At 39.1% G+C, this 22,336-nt stretch overlaps 1 protein-coding gene across 3 annotated transcripts in view; it reads right to left on the bottom strand.

Moving 5' to 3' along the window:
- The window catches only part of LOC133657238 (collagen alpha-1(XIX) chain-like), a 361,915-nt gene that overhangs the window by 327,288 nt on the left and 12,291 nt on the right, over nucleotides 1–22,336 (bottom strand). For all 3 annotated transcript variants that reach the window (XM_062058310.1, XM_062058311.1, XM_062058312.1), the window contains exons 2-4: nucleotides 17,626–17,747; nucleotides 16,881–16,955; nucleotides 16,699–16,798 (exon numbers count right to left, since the gene is read on the bottom strand). In XM_062058310.1, coding sequence (XP_061914294.1) covers nucleotides 16,699–16,798; nucleotides 16,881–16,955; nucleotides 17,626–17,713 — 263 coding nt within the window. In that variant the 5' untranslated portion in view covers nucleotides 17,714–17,747. The remainder of the gene's footprint in view (nucleotides 1–16,698; nucleotides 16,799–16,880; nucleotides 16,956–17,625; nucleotides 17,748–22,336) is intronic.

The raw sequence follows: 22,336 nt of genomic DNA, 5'->3' as shown, positions 1-22,336 counted from the left end.
AAGATTTTTTAATCAGATTAATCACACTCTTAAATTTGGAATATACATAGGTTATTACTCACTTATGTAAGTTAAATCAACTTAAAAAGACCTCAATTTTGCTGCCCTTTGAGACATCCGTGGATCCGTAGGGGGGATCCGTGGTGCGCTACTTGGACACAGGCCGGGGTCTGGGTCGCCCGGGCGAGGATGTCTGATGATTAAAGACCCGAAACACCCTATGACCCCGGGTTTATCACTGATAACGTGTACAAGCATCACCGTGAGGTTTATTCAAGTTCTAGGGCTATATAAGTAAACTTTGATTGATTGATTGATTGATTGATTTATTGATTGAATTTTAAGGTCAGAATGTCATCTATGAACATGTTTTTTAAATGTTTTACTTGAATGCATGTAATTTATTAGCGCAAAACTAATAGCAAAACTAAGTCCCGTCAGGGGTTATTTTTTATAACAACTCACACCGCTTTTTAGGTAAAGGACAAAATAAATTGTGTAATTAATCTGCATGTGCATGAATAATGCGTTTAATTTTTGTGATTATTCCTGAGTTACAAGTTTTTAATATTTGACAAGCCCTACTTCAAAAAAACAAAAAACAATGTTTTGGGATTAAAATATTTGAGTAAAGAAAAAAAAAGTATTATTTTTTACAAATTGTTGTATGTTCTTTGAAAAAGTAATGGACTCTGGGGAATTGTCGAATAACGTTTAGTGTATTGCACACCAATGTCGGAATTAAATTGATGGATGGATGGATATTGTTTTGTTTTTTTTTACAGGAAAATTGTCTTAGAAATAATCATGTATAATGAAGTAACAACACAAATTATGGCCAAAATTACAGCAAAACATTTACTGAAAAGGACGGAAATTTCAGCCTTAGTCCTCTGTGGGTTGAATGTGTTTCAAAAATCTGGTACCAACCAAATCCCTGTAATATATATATTTTTTTTTTAGTGCATGTAAACATAGTGAGTTGGTTCAGCAATGGCTGAACACCCACCTTAAATGTCCATGGTCAATAAAGCTAGTGCTTCTGGAATAAAAAAATATATAAACAGAGCTGACACATTTGATGTAATTTAATGTAATGAATTTTGCACCGGCCTTCCTGGCATACAGCTAATGAAAACATATAGGCATTGATCCAGAGTCGCACAAGCCAATCTTTTATCTCGAATGCACAACCATGTCTTACACTTATTGGCTCATAGACGCATCGCGCAAAGAAGACGCATGTTTATGTGTTTGACCTCAGCTGCTCTGAAAAGTCAAATAACAATTCCACATCCAGAGCAGAAGCAAGAACATGCAGAAAAGATGGAGGCTGTATAGGAAAAACAATATCATCTTTCACACTGCCAGCGCACCGGCTCAATCTCAGCCACCCTTGCATGAATTACGGCCCATTCAGTCATTCATCGCACAGCCAGGCATCCCTTTCTAATTTTATTGTTCAGATTAAAAAATATATATATATATATATATATATATATATATATATATATATATATATATATATATATATATATATATATATATATATATATATATATATATATATACAATTTGCTTTTAAAACACACAAAACAAGGTCGGAAAAAAATGTCAATGTAACAAAAAGATCATTTAGTAAGGTGGTGGTTGGCTGTTTTTTGGGGGGGGGGGGGTTTCCAAAAAAGGTCAGAAATTATTTTTCACTCGAATACATCATCTCCGCTCTGTACTTTTCGTCTGCTGCCTCCCCCGAATTCATGGAGATTTGGCTGTAAGAAGCCCATGACTAAAATGATAAACAAGCAGTTAAAACCCCTCTGCCCACAGAAATCAAACATTGCCATGAGAGCCCACATCAGGACTACGCTGCCTGTGGGGCCAAGGGTCAACTTCAGCAGTGTCTCAGTATAAAAAGTGACTTTGTGCAAACTCACGGCTTGTACGGAATATTTTGTGTTGTTGGTTTGCAAAGAGGTGGAACAATCTAGGAAAGAATTTCAACAAATTCAAATGTGGATACTTTCTACAAAAAGTAATGAGAATTATAGGGAAACAAATCAAACTTGCCAACGAGCGGGTCTATTCTGGTCTTTTTTCATACAAAAGGCGCACCGGATTATAAGGCGCATTAAAGGGGTCATATTATGATTTTTTTCTAAATTTAAAACACTTCCTTGTGGTCTACATAACATGTAATGGTGGTTCTTTGGTCAAAATGTTGCATAGATTATGTTTTACAGATCATCTTCAAGTAGCTTTCTGAGGGTCTCTTCAGGACGCGCCGTTTTGTGGGCGGTCTTATTTACGTGGCTCACCTTCGACAGCGTCTTCTCCCCGTCATCTTTGTTGTAGCGGTGTAGCGTGCAAGAATCGGAGTTGCAGAAGTGTCAAAAGATGGAGCTAACTGTTTTAATGACATTCAGACTTTACTTTAACGGAACAGCATCTTCTCATCCGTGGCTCAATAATGCAACATCAACACCAGAAATGTGTCCCGTGAATAAACGTCCGACCGGAACCCTCTAATAACTAAAGTTCCGTGGGTGATATATGTAAACCCACTACAGTTTTTAGCACTTCGATAGCTAGTCTACTGACAGATATAAGTAAGAACTTTCCGCTACTTTATATTAGAAATGGCAACAGCAACAACAAGAAGGTAGAGAAAAAGAAGAAGCTTATGACTACGGCGTCGCCACGGACTACAATTGCGGACGCGAGCACATTTTAAGGACTTATGCAGATCCCAAATACACATCAGCAGGTACCAGAAGGTAAGAATAGTTGGTTTTGCATAATATTGCGAAACAAAACACCAGATAATATGTCTGCTAATAGGTGCCATTTTGCGGTCCTTATACACACACCATAATAATACTCGTATGTTTAATGCGTTGACAGTTTAAGCTGGCTACTCGCTACTCGCTAGTAGTCTGAGGAGCAGTGTGAGCAAGGCCATGTATTAAAACAAGTTGTTCCTCTGTGTTAGCTTTGTAATAACAATATCGCTATTGCCTGGTTAATATGCAGGCATGTAAATGGAGCATTGTTGGTGGTTTTTGGATGGTTTTCAGCAGGCTTTATAGGCCAAACAGGTGGATCCTCATTACCTGCATTTTAGCTGCATCATACTAGCAGTTATTTACTATTGATCAATAAAACTGTAAGACAGAGAGATTAGATCATGCATTTTAGCTGTGTCATACTCATAGTTATTTACTATTGATCAATAAAACTGTAAAACAGACGGATTAGATCATGCATTTTTAGCTGCCTCATACTAGTAGTTATTTACTATTGATCAATAAAACTGTAAGAAGGGGGTTGGATCAGTATAACTGTTTGGTAATGTAAAATAAACAAACCTCTTTATTTCCATTTGGAATAGTACAGTAGTTTTGCGTAATAGTGTATTCATTAGCCCCATTCTGTACTAAAGCTATAATCTACACACATATCAAATCATCTATTTCAAATGACCACAGCAAATTTGTTTTGTAGAGGGAAAAAAGTGTGCAAATATTTACAAAGAGCAAATGTTATACTTTTCAGGTTTTCCTGTATTCTCATTTTTCCTAACTCTTCCTACATTGAGTCTTTACACCAGGGGTGTCAAACGTATGGCCCACGGGCCGGATCAGGCTGTCAACAGGTGTTATCCAGCCTGCGAGATGAGTTTGCTAAGCATAAAAATGAGCTTAACTATGTGCAGTGTTAAAATAGAGGTGAGACGTTCAAGTTTGGACACTCTGTACTTACGCTGCTTATTAGTGATAGTAGTGATACAACATTTGGATTGTTAGGTTCATGCCTTGATTGTCAAAGACGTTGTTGGTAATGGGGACACATTTTCTGGGTGCACATAAATATGCTGAAATAACATGTATGTGTGATTAATGAAATTAGTCCAAATTCACACGTTTTGTTGTATATGATGCTACATGTGTACAGAATAAACCACATGACGTTAATACATCAGTTGACGGAAATGAGTAAATTACATTATTAACATCCTGTAATTTGATTTAATATTATTATTAATGAGAGGGACAAGCGGTAGAAATGGATGGATGGATTTCATCTTCTGATAGATTAAAATAACACCAATGGCAGCATTTTCAAACTCTGCCCGACTCAATTCCGCCTATTTGACTGATCAACGTTATCATATCATTTATTCTGAAAGTATAAATAACGGCAAATGAAGATAGAACACTATTAACCAAAACATGTAAGTGTAAAACAAAAAAAACCATTATGATTTCTACATTTTCAGAATGCGCTTGCTGTATTTTTAAACAAAGACAACAATCTGAAGTTGTCTTTATTATTAAGTTATTATGCCATGATTTAACTTTTTTTTAGTTTTTTCAGTTCAGTTCAGTTTCAGTTTATTTGGAACATGCAAACGATACAATGTAATGCATCACATATTTCCAGTTGTTTCATTACAGCATGTCTGAAAAGGAGTAGGAAGAAGCAAAGCTTATTTAATCCTACCCCTTTTCATACCATAGCAATTTTATCCAATGTCCTTGTTCTCTGTAACAGAACAGTGAACAAATAAATCATAAATAAATAATATAGCATAGTAAGGAAATAAACATTAAATACATAAATAATCTTTACCTCAATAAAAAAAAAAGTTAAAAAAGGAAAAAAAAAAAAAGGGTTCAAGATGTTCATCATAATTATTGTTCTGTGTACTTTGTGAACACTTGTAGTTTGAACAGTCTCTTAAATTGAATCATATTGGTGCTTTGTTTGATTTCTTTGGTTAAGTCATTCCATAATTTAATTCCACATACTGATATACTAAAGGTTTTAGGTGTACGAGCATACAAATGTTTTAAATTTGATTTTCCTCTAAGGCTATATGTCTCCTCTTTTGTTGAGAAGAATTGTTGTACATTCTTGGGTAGCAGGTTATAGTTTGCTTTGTACATAATTTTAGCTGTTTGCAATTGCACTAAATCGTTGAATTTCAATATTTGTAATTTGATAAAAGGGTTTGTATGTTCTCTATATCCAACATTATGGATTATTCTAATTGATGTTTTTTGTAACACAGTTAGTAAATGAAGCGCACATTTGTAGTTGTTTCCCCATATTTCTACACAATAACTCAGATATGGTAACACTAGCGAGCAGTAGAGACTTGGGAATAGATTTTCCTCCATGTGGCCCCTGAGCTAAAATGAGTTTGACAGCCCTGCTTTACACCCAGGCACACGGGCAACTAATGTTGTTTTCTTGCGTCCAAAAGACATGTTGCTAATTTGAGAGAGATGTGTTTAAGGTTTAGAAATGCATTTGAAAATGTAGCTTCTGTGGACGTGACTGCACTACTTCGCCTTGAAAGTAGCTTCAGCACTAAAAAGCTATGTATTGTCGGAAACAGCAACGTTCTGACCACGCTATTGAGAAATGTAGTTCAACTACTGACCCCGTGACTGCCTAACACTGAATATATGAAATAGTTGATTACTTTGTACATCCATAATGTGGATAAAGTGCTTGGAACAACAAATAGGCATGGAAAAACACAGCTAATTTACATTAAGACACAGGCCAACACACTCTCTTTAAATTCTTTAAAAAATAATACAATAAGGAAGGATTTGTTTCCCCAGGAATTCCTTTATTTACCCATATATTCCAGTAAAGTCCCAATGAAAATCTTCCAGTTTTGCAAACCTACTGTACACGCCTTTTATTAAAAATGACTACAGAATGTACAGCTTCTATCCCAAAGTTCTCCACTCATCCCACTAACCCCACAAGCCTACTCTTGTTTCAAAACACGGTCAGTTTACAGTGTGACACACATGATCTCAGAGGGTCAAAATTCATGACCTCACATTGACTGCCATCTGTGGCATAATGGCCCCAACCATTAGTAGAGGTTGGTTTGGATATTGATTTTTCAATGTGTATTCCTGGAATTAAAACGACTTTGGCTATGGTTTTCATTTTGCAAATAAAAAGGCATACACATTTTTTTATTTTTTTTTTGCAACAGTCAAGATGCTAATATGCATATTGATGTGATCGTAAAAACTGACATGACTGCATGGTTTTAAGTCGCATTTCTAAATGAACAGCAGGAAATGTGACTTGCATTTTTCTTAAATGTGAGGATTCACGAGAAAACAAGCTAATTTAAGCTAATTGAATCATTATCTATTTCTGGATTAGGGTGCAAAATGGAACATACACTATATGGCCAAAAGTATTTGGGCACCTGCCTTGACTCACATATGAACTTGAAGTTAAGTTCAAGTTAAAGTACCAATGATTGTCACACACACTCTAGGTGTGGTGAAATGTGTCCTCTACATTTGACCCATCCCCTTGTTCACCCCCTGGGAGGTTAGGGGAGCAGTAGGCAGCAGCGGTGGCGGCGCCCGGGAACCATTTTTGGTGATTTAACCCCCAATTCCAACCCTTGATGCTGAGTGCCAAACAGGGAGGTAATGGGTCCCATTTTTATAGTCTTTGGTATGACTCGGCTGGGGTTTCAACTCACAACCTACCGATCTCAGGGCAGACACTCTAACCACAAGGCCACTAGTGCCATCCCATTCCTAACCCATAGGGTTCAATATTATGTCGGTCCACTTTTTGCAGCTATTACAGCTTCAACTCTTCTGGGAAGGCTGCGGAGTGTGTTTAAAGGAATTTCCGACCATTCTTCCAAAAGCGCATTGGTGAGGTCACACACTGATGTTGGTCAAGAAGGCCTGGCTCTCAGTCTCCATTCTAATTCATCCCAAAGGTGTTCTATCGGGTTCAGGTCAGAACTCTGTACAGGCCAGTCAAGTTCTTCCACACCAGACTCTGTCATCCATGTTTTTATGGACCTTGCTTTGTTCACTGGGGCACAGTCATGTTGGAAGAGAAAGGGGCCCACTCTAAACTGTTCCCACAAGGTTGGGAGCATGGAATTGTCCAAAATGTTTTGGTTTCCTGGAGCATTCAAATTTCCTTTTACTGTAACTAAGAGGCCAAGCCCAACTCCTGAAAAACAAGCCCACACTATAATTCCTCCTCCACCAAATTTCACACTCGACACAATGCAGTCCGAAATGTACCGTTCTCCTGGCAACCTCCAAACCCAGATTCGTCCATCAGATTGCCAGATGGAAACGCGTGATTCATCACTCCAGAGAATGCGTCTCCACTGCTCTAGAGTACAGCGGCGACGTGCTTTACACCACTGCATCCCACGCTTTGCATTGGACTTGGTGATGTATGGCTTAGATGCAGCAACTCAGCCATGGAAACCCATTCCATGAAGCTCTCTGCGTACTGTAAGTGGGCTAATTGGAAGGTCACATGAAGTTTGGAGCTCTGTAGCACTGAAAGTGCAGAAAGTCGGCAACCTCTTTGCACTATGCGCTTCAGCATCCACTGACCCCTCTCTGTCAGTTTACGTGGCCTACCACTTCGTGACTGAGTTGCTGTTGTTCCCAAACTCTTCCATTTTCTTATAATAAAGCCCACAGTAGTGTTGTGTCGTTCGCGAATCTTTTGAGTGAACGTACTGAACCGAATCACTTCCTTAAGCTGATTCGTTCCTTTCTCAGTTCAGTTGAGCTCCGCTGCGACCATGCCGGTATGAGTGGAACTGGCACATTCTGTGACTCACTGAACCCTCGACGTCGGCGAACGACGCAGCCAGCTACTCATCATGGGGCGGGGGGAGGGACTGAGCGAACGATTCGTTCACCACGGATTAAAGCAATGACTCACTCAGTGAACGACAACGCTCTCGCTCTCTGCTCTGCTTGCCCCAATGCCGTGAGGGATTCTCCTCCCGTCGCGGGGATATGTTTCATGCCATTGGCATCCGTTCTCCATTCATTCTCCAAGCTAACGGCTAATGTTGACTCAAGCCACATGAAAACAAACACACACACGTGCCCCGTCCCCATTATCTCAACACATAAAGTTATGAGAGTAGAGGAGACAGAAAGAAACTCAGTGCAGGCAGGGCAAGGCTGAGCAGCAGCGACGCGAGTGGGAGGGGCGGTAGTGTTGTGTCGTTCGCGAACGTGATTCAGGTTCGCGCTGCACTCACTCACTCATTCAGAATCAGGACTCGCGAACCTACTGACACAGAGAACTGACTGTGTCGCGGAGGAGGACGTCACATTGAGGCTCTCGTTCAGTCACTGTGTGCGTCGTTCATTGGGTGCTGAGGGCTTGTGTCGTTCGCGAACTGACACACACCGAGATCTGCCGCTGGGGAAGCTGTTACTGACTGACTCATGATTCGCCGACCTGCACACATAACTGCTGCTGCAGAAGTGATTCAGGTTCACGTACTGAACTGTGCTGACTGTGGCGCTGTGTCAGTCACTCACTGCCTGGTGTACTGCATGCACAGAGCTGTGTAGGGACTCGCGTTCACCCTATTTGCTGCTTCTCCCGTGAATGTCTGCACTGTACTGTACTGTTCGGTGAACACATTTTTTGAACGACTCCATTTAAGGAACTGATTCTAGTGATTCAGTACAGTCAAAAGAACTGCCGATCCCATCACTAGCCCACAGTTTTCTTTGGAATATTTAGGAGAGAGGAAATGTCATGACTGGATTTGTTGCACAAGTGGCATCCTATGACAGTTCAACGCTGCAAATCACTGAGCTCCTGAGAGACGCCCATTCTTTCACAAATGTTTGTAGAAACAATCTCCATGCCTAAGTGCTTGATTGTATACACCTGTGACCGGGCCAAGTGATTAGGACACCTGATTCTGATCATTTGGATGGGTGGCCAAATACTTTTGGCAATATAGTTTATGTTCTCATCATGGTAAAAATGTCATTCTGGCAGAATATCTCTTGAAATGCATCATGATATCCTATACAGGGGGATTGTTTTAACATAGCCTAAGGAATCAGATTGCCACAACTGGCCCAATCACAGCTCAAATGTTCAACCCACTAGGCTCACATCCCTATTGCTGACACACGATACTGAGAAGGATCACAGATGGCTCGACAAGGTGAATTGTCACGTTAGAAGCACTACTCATGCTAACAGGGCTTTAAAAATGTCTTAACACGGGCTGCCTTTTCTGTTTTATTGGGTACCAGCATGCAAGAAACGTGATAGAAGACTTGTACTGTTTATGCCACAGCTAATGCCTGGGATTCAAAACAATATGCAACGAGGTAACCATGTGGATATAAGGGTTTAACACAGTATTTTCAAAGATTTTGCAACACAACACTTAGGGCCTGATCCACCACAATCCCAAATAACAAGTGCTAAGTAACGTTTGCAAACTATGACATTGTTGTGGGAATGTTGGGTGTAAACTACTAAGACTGCGTGCACAATTGATAACAAATGTAAAAGTGGTGCGGACTGTCCTATTTAAATGAGGATTTTGCGGCTCTCACCCTGGAGACAGTCTTTCAATGAACATCCATGGCATCATTTTGGAATATGCCGCACACACGTAATATGTACCACCTTTTCTGGGCTTTATAGAAGGTGTAATCTACAACAAAACCAACTTTTTACCAAACCTATGGTGCGCTCAGGCAGAGGCGCACTGGAGGTTGGCAATACTGAAAATGCTGGTATTATTCCAATACCAATTACAAACATTATACCAGTGGCGGGATGTGCGTTTCCCACCTAGGCCTTCAGTGATGTCCGGCTTCAATGATTACCTCTGAAAATACCATAATTCATGTCCCCACATTACCATTGCTGGAGAAATACTATACAGAAACACGTTTACACACTACTGTGTATTGAATCACCACCAACAGTGTACATAACGGGTTATTTTCTGGCGCATTTAAAAATCAATAAACCCGCATCAGCAATTAAAACATATCTTATCTTTAATTATGATCATGATTTCTGCTTATGTTAGGCCAGCATAGAAGGCCTTGCACGCCACTGCATTATACAGTATCACGGATATCTATATTTTGACTTTAAATGTCATTATCATGTGAATGCCACAAGGTACAAGCTACAGTATTCCGTAAAACTTAGCCCCCAATTTTCATCCGATCGGAACCATTTAAGTAACAAAACCTTCAGCTCGGCAACCATATTTTGATCTTCCAAAATATTTCAGATTACCAGGAATTGTATCTTTTATGGGACATTTTTACCATTAAAAATGAATGGGCACATTTCTAAACGTGCATAACTCCCACATTGCTCATCCGATTCGAACAGTTCCACCATCCACACTCCACTCACTCTGGACATTCAAGCAAACATGTGGTGCTGAAAATTCCCCAATTACCAGGAATTCCCACTTTTCAATTGCAGTATGTCCACATTTTCTTATTTCGACTACTCCCACATTTTGCATTAGAATTCAACCGTTTCGCCATCAAAACATTTGTCAAGCTATGAAATAAAAAATACTAGCACAATTTTCGGTTTTCTCCCATTTACCAGGAACATTCCCTATTGAAAATGAATAGGCTATATACAAACCTCTACAAATCTCACATTTGCTCTACTTTATATGTTAAACATTCCACCATGCACACACACTCCACTCATCCTGGTCATTCAAGACAGCATGTTTTCATTCAAGTTCCCTAAATTCCCGGATTACCCAGAAATACCAGGAATGTTTCCCCTTCGAAATTGAATGGGCAATATACAAACCTCTACAAACCCTACATTTCTCATCCACCATCCACACACTACACTCACCCTGAACATTCACGACAATGTGATTTCAAAATTCCAGGTTTATGTGGAATTACCAGAAAATATTACCCACGGAAAACAAATAGGCAATATAAACTTCTGTAAATCCCGTGTTTCATAAATGATTTTTAAACCAATCCAGCATCCATGCGCTCCACTCATCCTAGACATTCAAGCCAGCGTGTTTCCTGGTTCCCAAAATCACCAGATTATCCGGAATTACCATGAATTTCTCCCCATTGAAAATTAATGGGGTTTTGGCACCAGGCGCTAAACTAGATCTGACCAATCTAAGTCTATGAGCATGAACTGATGAGGCCTACTCGTATGAGAGGCGAAACGTCTTCTCAGACAAACCAAACAGTCCAGTTGCGATTGATTGAATGCCCTGTATATATATATATATATATATATATATATATATATATATATATATATATATATATATATATATATATATATATATATATCAGTGACGTGCGGTGAGGTTCATGGCTGGTGAGGCACTGACTTCATCACGGTCAGATTTACAAACATATGAACCCTAAAGAGTATCTTATTCACCGTTTGATTGGCAGCAGTTAACGGGTTATGTTTAAAAGCCCATACCAGCATTCTTCCCTGCTTGGCACTCAGCTTCAAGGGTTGGAATTGGGGATTAAATCACCAAAAATTATTCCCGGGCGTGGCGCCGCTGCTGCCCACTGCTCCCCTCACCTCCCAGGGGGTGAACAAGGGGATGGGTCAAATGCAGAGGACAAATTTCATTACACCTAGTGTGTGTGACAATCATTGGTACTTTAACTTAACTTTAACTTTACACATACAAACTGTAGCACACAAAAAAGCACATTTAATAAAAAAAATGTTATTATGGTCTTACCTCTACTTATAAATGAAGTCCATGCGCCGCTCCTTCTGAACAAAAGCATCGATAACTTGTTTATAGAAGTCTTCCTTATCTTTCTTCCGTTTTAAAAGTCTCTCTGTCTCGATGGAGATCTTCCTTTAATTATTACCTCCTGCTTCGATTGAAAGTCCAGTTTAGAAAACTGTTTTATTTTAGATATGTAATCCTCCATGTTAAAAGTCCAGGCGAGAGGAAAAAATAAACGATCGCTGCTAACTGTTGCTGCTTGTTGTCACTTATTCTGCAGCCGAGTAGTCGCAAAAATGATCCTTAGGATCACTAGCGCCCTCTACCACCATGAGGCGGGATTACTGCATGCCTCAGCCAGTGCGTCTTTGCAGCCGTTTTATGATTGCTCAGCACAAGAAATATGTTACACACATACAGTTGTTGACAAAAAACACTGTACATTATATACCTCAGCTAAATAAACTATGGAAATGTATAATATAATTCATATAGCAATACGGTCTCACTGCACAGCAGGCCAGCAGTTAGCCGAGTCATTGCGCAATCCATGGTGAGGCTCAACTGGCTGGTGACTCACCGCAAGTCTCTTCTCAGTATTTGAACGGCAAATGTGAAAATTCAGCGATTTTGAATAAAAATAATCTAAAACTGGTGAAGTTAAATGGAAAATAATTTTATAGTATAATCACTGGATACATATAACAATTTAATTATTATTTTTTCTTTTTGCATTTTTTTTTCTTTCCATGATGGCACGTGAGGCCCGCCTCACCTGCCTCCCCTCGCTGCACGTCACTGATATATATATATATATATATATATATATATATATATATATATATATATATATATATATATATATATATATATATATATATATATATATATATATATATATATATATATATATATATATATATATATATATATATATACTGTATATAAAATGGCTTATTGTATCCTCCTACACTGTGTAGTGTAGTATGTTCAACTATTCTTTGTCCTCCAGTGACAACTCTAATGGTTATAAACATAATTTATTTGCCACAATGGAGGCATGAATTGATTTATTAGAAGTGGCTTTGTGTTGTGGAGGGGCGTTAGCCGCTAGCGAGAATGCTACATTGCGTTGGACGCGTTTGTCCGCTTGTCACTGTCAAGACACAGCTAGAATGTGTCTTCACACATGTATTATCACGACATAACAACAGTATTAAAAGCTCCATTGTCGACCAAATCTATATCATTTATATCGTCTATATCGCAAAATCCTAATGCGAAGTAAATAGTGCATGCAGTATCTTGCATGTAATAAAGTGATAAGTTATACTTCTGTTAGGATAGGAGGCAAACGTGATCACACAGGACAGCCATACTGAGCCTTGAGACTGTCCAACAATTTGTCACCTCACACAAATGCTCCTTGTCCCGATCTATGCGTTATGACGTGAATTAGGCAAGAGAGCCAGCATGACATTAGCAAGGTGGAGAGAACGGAGCATACCGCTGCACTTAAAAGGAGCAGTGTTTTAGTGGCTGCGAAGGAAGGGGAGAGGGGGACAGAAGGGGTCTCGCACTTGGTGCCGTTCGCTCCTCAGCTGACATGCAGTATCACCTGTCAGAGTACTTAGATAATTGGATACCAGAGGGACTGCGGGCGCCGCCACCATAACCAATGTCCGTGTCAGCAGTGTCATTGAGAAGAAGCATCTTCTCGGACACGACGAGCTGACAGAAACAGAGCGAGGGGCTGAACATTTTTTTATTTTCAGCGGGGTGACGAAGCAAGGAAGTATAGCCGCAAATCACCTGGCCCAGATGAGAGCGGCAGTCACTTACACGCTCGCGTGTCGCGTAAAGGACTAAAAATATCATTCCCTTCCTGGAAGAATGACAATATCTTCTCTCTTCAACATAAGGACACAAACAAAGAACACGAGTGTCAGGAGTTCGAAGACACAAGTGCTATAGGCCCGCATGAATGTTAAATCATACTCAACGTTCAAGTGTATCATCGTATCAGTGAACTGGAAGAACATTCCTACCGGCTGACCAAAGCATAAAGGTCTCCGGTAAGTGAGTGTCATTTATGTAGTTACATATACAGTATTAAAATTCCTGTCTTATTATACATGCACAGACTTTTCGCCCCACTGCCACACTTACGACATGTGTGGAATAATTCTATATAAATTATGATACAAATGATTGCCTTTCAAATGGCTTGCCTCACCATTTGTCCTTATTAGCCAGGGCCAATTAAACTATTACTCTGAGCAGAGTTTATTCAGGCTGCCTCGAGTCAACCTGCATGTGACACTTCCACACTTCTGTCCTACGAAGTACTTTATTAACCCCAATGCGGTATTTTAGCCTACAAAAAAGACATGCATTTGGTCATTGGTGAGTCAAAGATCTTCTTCTTGTCACTCACATAAAGCACCGACCTAGAGAGATGCATGCACGACACAGAGATGTCTCAAAAGTTGTGCAAGTTAGTTAGCCGTCCCGGTTCGATTCCAGCTTCCTCCGTGCTAGTCACGGCCGTTGTTTCCTCGGTCAAGACACTTTATGTATGAAAGTGAATGTTTTGGTGGTGGTCGGAGGGGCCGTAGGTGCAAATTCATAGGCTTGTTTCCATCAGTCTTCCCCTGGGCAGCTGTGGCTACAAATGTAACTTACCACCATCAGTGTGTGAATGTGGAGTGAATGAATGAGGGGTTCTCAGTTCTCTATGAAGCGCTTTGAGTATCTAGAAAAAGCGCTATATTTTTTAAACAATTATTATACGTTAGGTCAGGAAAAAACACAGAGGTTATTTCATCCCTACAAGCCTGTTCGCAGGTTTCTCTGCTCTGCGAAACAGGCTTGTATGGATGAAATAGCCTGTGTGTTTTTTCCTGACCTTGTGTATATTCCGCTCTACCCCGGTATTGAGCACTGTATAACGGATAAACCACAGAAACCTTGACTAAACAATTATTATTTATTAGTATTACTTTAAGGCAATCAATGAAGCAGTTATCAAAAAACTGTCAAACAGCTGTTAAACAATCCATCCTTTTTTTTGTTTCAATCTACAAGATGTTACTACATTGATATTGGGATTGATTGATATATTTTTGTCCAAACATCTTTTTTTACAAAAATAATTTTTAAAAGAGAAGGGTTCTCTTTTTTTCAGGTCAGTACATTATAATGACTAACAGCTAAGTTCTGCCCAAATCATATTTATTTTGGCAGTCAATTTAGGCGTTTTATAAAACTATCTAGTAGAGATGTCCCGATCCACATTTCTGGCCTTCGATCCTGGTTTGATTTTTTTTGGCCTCTAAATAATTCAATTTTTTTAAGCGTTGATAAGCGATACGTTGTGGAAGACGCAGGAGGTTGTAGTGATTTTTAGGATGTAGACGAACGAGGTAACAGCGTGAGGTAAAAAAACGAACAAAAACGAGAGCAGCAAAAACAAAACAAAACAGACTTAAACCAAGCAAAACACTCATGGAAAATGTGGAGCAGACGTCGTCCACAAAGTAGTGCGTGTATGGGCTTAGCATCGAAAGGATCCTCTGTAGTCCAGTGAAACGACAACAACAACAATGTCTTGACAACGAAGGTAGAAAAAGGATAGTGTTGAGAGGACAGAAGTGAAGCAGCCAGGGGAAAACACCAACAAATCCGGAAGAGCCGCTAAAATAAAAGCCCAGGACACGAACTAAACATCTGAGAACACTAAAAAAACGCAACATAAGGCCCAGCCGTGACAGATTTTCAGTCCAGATTTGATACTTTGACGGTAGAATTATACAACTAAAAATGTTTTATAGCAAGTAGCTTAAGTAAACACAATAACACATTCTTATGTTATGTGTTATGGGGAAAGTGGCTAATATGGTAGAGCAGACGGGCAGAGATTTGAGGGTTCCTGGTTCGATTCCAGCTCCCGCCATCCTAGTCACTGCCGTTGTGTCCTTGGGCAAGATACTTTACCCACCTTTCTGCCAGTGCCAACCATACTGGTTTAAATGCAGATTAAGATGTGGACAATGGGTTTTACAATTGAAAGCGTTTTGAGTCTCTAAAGAAAAAACGCTATATAAATACAAATCACTTCACTTATAAAGTTTACCTTATTAAATCTAGAATTTGCTAGTATTTCTGTAATACATTTGTGGTATTGAATGCTATTTACATTTTTTTTCACAAAATAAAGTGGTTCGTGCACAATAGCAAACACTACAATTGGCTTCCATTTGCCCCCAAAGCATTCCTGTATCCAGAGACTCACTCTCTGAGTTTGTACGCAATAACAAAAACAACCCAACAATGTTTTCAGAATAATAAGAAAAAGAAAAATATTGATCCAATCACTTTAGTATTAATTATCGACTAATACCATAGGTATAGATAGTATTGATGTCTGTATCGAGTACTCCTACTTTACATTGAAGCTTTAGAAGTTAGCTTCTTGTGTCATTTTGCTTGGTGTGTGGGTGTGCTTAGCATGCTGAGCCATTCCACTTCCTTTAGTCCTCCACTGATAACTGCACTTGAAAGAAACTTTATTTCTAAGCGCCAGCTTTGCACTGTAGCTAGACGACACAATCAAATTTGAGCCTGTGTTCTGGCAAGACACGCACACTCCTGGAATTTATGCAACCCTTGCATGTGTGTAATGAGGGATCCAGAAATGTAATTGTGTCTCCTTCAGCGTGCAATCCTTTTGAGGGAATCTTTCAAGTGAGTACACTCTTTAACCAGGTAAACAAGGGGACACAGCTGCGGCGAAGTTGAAAAAGGCAAATAGTCACCCCCGATCCAGCGCTACTATTTGGCCTTTAGTATTGCAGTTGTTATCAACTCCAATGACTGGGAGAGGACACAAAGTAATACCATGGCTGTTAATCTAAAGGAACTCTGCACTTTAAGACTGTTTACAGTCTTGGCTACACATGAGAGGGTTCGAGTCACATTGCGCCACATTGCCAAGGGACAGAGGGGTACAAAGCAGTACATACTGGGATATTATTTACAGGACATCTGTTCTCTCACAACTGCATCTAAAAACCCCAATGCAGGTGGAGCATACACCTAATGCATGTGCGACTCACTTGGTTGGCTTGATAAGTGGGCTGCTTCCCAGGCGAAATGAAGGCAGGTCTTCTGTGACTGTCCCTTTTCTCAAAAGAAACTTTTCTGTCAGATCAAATCCTGCAAAAGAGCATCATAGAGAGTTTGCGGGTTTAAATGCACAGTTTTAATTAGATTGCAGATGTTCTTTTTCTGTGCGTACCTGTGATTTCCAGAGGACGATCCAAGACATCTGAAAACCTGCTTTCATCCACATTCAATCGTGAACATGAGACATCTGAAAGAAAACAAAATGATCATTTGTGATAAACTGGCAATTACACTTGGAAACAGGCTTGAGAAGTTTAAAACATCATAGGTGCATCTTCCCAAAACTCAAAATACATTCAGAAGGATATTTGTAATTATATTTAAGAGTTGCATTCAAAGCCTACTACCTACTAGTTCTGTATGTGTATGTTAGAGCAGAGATTCTCAAACTAGTGGTACGCATCCTCCAGCTAGTGTTACGCTAAAGAATCGCTAAATTAAATATACAAACACAGTGTTACTGTTCAAACGGTGTGTAAAAAACCTATGCCTTGTTTTTAATGATTTAGGCCTACTGCGCGACTGTATTTTCATGTTGGTCATTATGGTGGTACTTGGTGTTTTCTGAAGTGGTACTTGGTGGAAAAAAGTTTGAAAAACCACTGTGTTTGAGCGATGCTATAATGCCCATGTATCGGTCGGTATGTCATTTAGAAGAGTATAAACCTCTGCCAAGACTGAAACTGGTATGCATGGTGGAATACATAAAAATAAAGAAAAGCTGTAGGCTTACTTAGATTTAGACTAACTTTATTGATCCACAAGGGAAATTGTTCCACACAGTAGCTCAGTTACAAAGGATGGAAGGGTAAGGATGGAACGGATAATGCAGGTATAGCGCAAAAGATGAAAGGTACCTGTTCGTTCATTCACTGCCATTCCAAAAGTGCAAGGAATTAAGAGTACAGTCCAAAGGAGAGTAGTCCATCTTAGCAGGCAGATCATGGTTCTGACACTGGTAGACTGCTTTCTTGAAAACCTTGAATGGATGAGGCACAATGCAGGATTTCATTTTAAACCCACTATGTTTTGCTATTGGAGCAATTTACCATTTTCTGTATGGTACTACTAACTTGTTTGTAGTACCATAGGTAATTGATCTGGTAGTGACAAAAAGAAAAACATGACAGAAGTGTTGACGGAAATAAAGTATTATGCACACTACAGGGAAGAGTTTTATTTTCACAGAAACACTTCGAAGGGGTCATATTATTTTTGTATCATCATTATTTATTCGTTTTTTTTAATGGTAATTCTCTGGTCAAAATTTCGCATGATTATGTTTTACAGACCGCCTTAAAAACTACTTTCTGACAGTCTCTTCAGGATGCACCATTTTGTGGGCGGTGTTATTTACGTACCTCCACTTAGGCTGCGTCTTCTCCCCGTTATCCATGTTGTAGTTTTATCGCTTCGATATAGTCTACTGACAGATATACAGTAAGTTATACGCTGCTTTGTATTAGAAATGGCAACAGTGGAGGATGCATGTGCATGTACGAGCCAGTCAGCCCCACAACAATTTCTACCATGTATGGACATTCCGCTGACTTCACCGGTGTGAAAAACGTCCCAGGACAGAGCAAATTTCAAATGACTCGTTTGGAGGAAGTATGAAGGAGGGCAAGATTGTTTTGTAAATATCACCGCGATGCCTCCATGGTTTGATAAAAAAAAAAAATTGGGGAAGATCCCAAATATACAACATCAGTTACCAATAGGTACGAAAAGTTAGTTTTGCATAATAGGACCCCTTTAAAATATTAGATGTTAAATGTTTGCTTAGGAAAATAGACAGTATTTTTTAAACATGAAGATGATGTTAAAGGTGTTTGATAAACGCCGAGTAGTTAAATTCCTTTTTTTCTTGAGCATCTTTGCTCATGCAAAATAAAACACGAGTATTATATATAAAATAAATTGTATTAATCCTAAAGTTTATAGCTGCCAAATGATATTTTTTTAAATAATTGGAACAATTACTTTTTAATTTAGATTAATCCTGATCAACCGCAATTTATTACTCCCTTGCATAATTCAAATGAACTTAAAATGACTCTAATATTTTGACACTAAGGTAATTTTATTGTAATAAAAAATAATAAAATAATTTAGAAACATTTTTGGGGATTTTTTTATAATGCATATAATTTGACAGTTTTATCAAGTCAGGGTTTATTTAGGAGTGACATTTTTCAGCGAGCACGCCAGTCAGGAGTTTCTCATTAATCTTTAGACATATGCACCTTATAACAACCTTTCAGATAACAATCCGTGGTTAAGGTAAAGGTGTACAGTCTCATAATCGTACGTGACTAATTTGTGTATATACACGATTAATGCAACATTTCTTAGTTAACTTGTTATTTTTGACAGCCCTATAAATTAATCAACTACTGAAATGATTGTCATTCAAAACATTATCATTTGATAACACTTCTTTCAACTGTGCTTGGATCTGTCCTCGGTAAGTTGGATCTGTTCATCTTATCGGGGCGGCATGGCGTAGTGGGTAGAGCGCCCGTGTCAGAAACCTGAGGGTTGCAGGTTCGCTCCCCGCCTCTTACCATGCCGTTGTGTCCTTGGGCAGGACACTTCACCCATGCCCCCGGTGCCGCTCACACCGGTGAATGAATGTTGAATGAATGATAGGTGGTGGTCGGAGGGGCCGTAGGCGCAAATTGGCAGCCACGCTTCCGTCAGTCTACCCCAGGGCAGCTGTGGCTACGAAAGTAGCTTACCACCACCAGGTGTGAATGAATGATGGGTTTTTAACATGTAAAGCGACTTTGGGTACTTAGAAAAGCGCTATATAAATCCCAGGTATTATTATTATTATTATTATAAGACATTAATGACAATTTGTATTTTTATTGATCTAAGTGTAATACAAGAAATTGTGCATATTATAATGTTAACTATGTTTTATTTTCAGAGAGATACCCCACTTGTTCACCAAAACCTATGTGTCTTCATTTAAAGTAGCAGTAGAGTGGAAAAACAAGTTGACTTGATATGCTTATTTGTGGTTCATTGTATCCATTAAACCAATCCAATTGTAGTCCCAATCCTCAAAGTATGTGAAAACACCATTTAAACATAACAAAATGCCACAAATTCAGTCCGCCATTTTGAATATTGTGCTCTGGCTATTTTCGGAGATTGACGCCACAGTACTCTGACAAGGTTATCAGATCGGAAATACGCAAAAATTGGAAAGAGATGTGCTGTTTATCATTCACAATTCTTATGCAAGACAAGAAAACATATGCTTGTTTTTTTTTATGCATTCAAAATCATAAATAAATAGCCAATAACTAATTCAACAGATCGAGGGTCCTTTTTTGCACTCATTATACGCTCTAAAAACATCCAGAAACGACCAACAATATTCCATTTACATGTCGTGACCTGAAATTACCCAAATTTGAGTGATATTGTTATTATAAGCGCCAATGCAGACAGACTATTTTAGCTTATGCTGCTATCTAGCTAGGAACTTTTTTTTTAACCCTTCTTGACAATGGCGATTAAATCTTCATCTAAACGGAATTATGTGAGTGTCCCGTCGGTTGACATCCCAGCGAGAGTGGAAATATCACAGTAAGTGTTTGTTTTATTCTGGTTTGTTATTCTTAGTTTGTATGTTTAGCACCTACCAATTCTGCGGATGCTAGTGTCACAATGAAACTGCATCCTTTACTCAGCTTCTAAAACTTATTACTCATCCTCTTTGTGTTCGGGCTCAAAAACATAAGGTTCTGGATCATATTGTTTCCAAAAGTAATAGTTGTTGGCTCTCATAAAGTCTGCTTTAATAGCATTGTTGTTGATAGGGAAAATATATTTGGTTCTTAGCGCGACGTCACACAATCACGTGACTGGCTTCCTCATTATCACTCAAAATGGCTCGGGATTTGCCGTGAGATTGATACTATTTGCAAACTTTGGAAGTGTTTTGGTGTTATAAATAAGAAATATATGATAATAGCTTCAATATAGAGGCAACAGTGGCCTTGTAGTTAGAGTGTCCGCCCTGCGATTGGTAGGTCGTAAGTTCCGAGTCATACCAGAAACTATAAAAATGGGACCCATTACCTTCCACTAAGCATCAAGGGTGGGATTTGGGGGTTTAATCACCAAAATGATTCCTGAGCGCGGCCACCACTGCTCCCCTCACCTCCCAGGGGGTGGAACAAGGGGACAGGTCAAATGCAGAGTGTAATTTCACCACACCCAGTGTGTGTGTGATTATCAGTGGTGCTTTAACTTTTAACTTGAACTTGTTTTTCCACTTTACTGGTACTTTAAGGTATAATATAAATTAATTCATTGATCATTGACGCTCCTGTTACATTTGTGATACCATTTTTTGGCAGTAGACGTGTATATTCTATACTTTTTAAATTACTCCAAGCCAATGAAACAAGTAAATGCATACATTGTTCTTTTAGTGCATTGTTCTTCTGTTATTATTATACATTCCAGTGGTCTAGGTACTCACAACTCAAGATATTTGTCCAGACATGTAATTAAAAGTCATTGTGTGAAGATTATATGAACAATACACACAGGCTGACTCTCATTGGGGGTTTTACAGATGCTTAGAAACACACTTCATCCTGGCTGTATGTGCGCCATTAAATCATTTGCGTTATGATCCAAGCGCTGTCAACAGTGTGGTGATGGAGGGGGTGACTTGAAAGAAGTGAACCTGGAAACATCCACTTGTGAGCACGTGCAGTCCCATGTGGCACGCTCGCGTCTTCAAGGCTGTCGTGCCACTGTGAGGAAGGTAAGAGTCGCCCTACATTAATGTCAATGACTGTGAATCACTGTATGCGAAGTAAGTGGACTACATGTGCCAAAACACTAAAAGTCACTTTGCCCCTATGTCATTTTAGTGATTCATTTCAGAATTGAAGAGCTATGTTAATTATTATGGTTTGCAATGGGAAAGACTTGCACTGCCTCATGCCAAAAAGCTGCTTAACAGTTCCTTACTTTATGCATTTTTTTTGTTTATTTTAAAATGCTTTTATAATTGTTTTTTTGGATGTTTTTTTTTTCTTTTTGTACTGTATGTATAATTTTGCTGGACCCCACTACTGTGGTGATAGGCACCACAACCATGCAATTTACATGACTGTTACATTTACACATCTCTGATAAAGGATAGTCATAAGCGATACCAAACATTTTCTTACCGATATGACACCAAGTAAAATAGAGGTTTGGCAAATTAATAACATACTACCAATATAAATTCCAGACTTTCCGTATACTTAAGTATACTCTATTCACATTTTTGTACTATGCTATTACTTGTTTGTACTTTGTAATTTTGGCAAGACAGACAACGGTTGCTACATTACAATAAACTGAAATTTTAGCACTACTGTAGAGCTGAAACGATTAATCAACTAATTTAATTGCAAAAATCTTCGATTTAAATTGTGTTGCTTCCATTAGTGCCATCGTGATGATTCATGTTGATGACACATTCTAGCTGTGTTGTCACAGCGCATGCGCAATTCTGCACGTCATCTGCTGCAAGCGCAGCCGGCA

This window comes from Entelurus aequoreus, linkage group LG09, assembly GCF_033978785.1.
Source record: "Entelurus aequoreus isolate RoL-2023_Sb linkage group LG09, RoL_Eaeq_v1.1, whole genome shotgun sequence".
Taxonomy (NCBI): domain Eukaryota; kingdom Metazoa; phylum Chordata; class Actinopteri; order Syngnathiformes; family Syngnathidae; genus Entelurus; species Entelurus aequoreus.
Note: the sequence above shows the minus strand (reverse complement) of the source record. Positions and strands in the feature narration are given on the sequence as shown.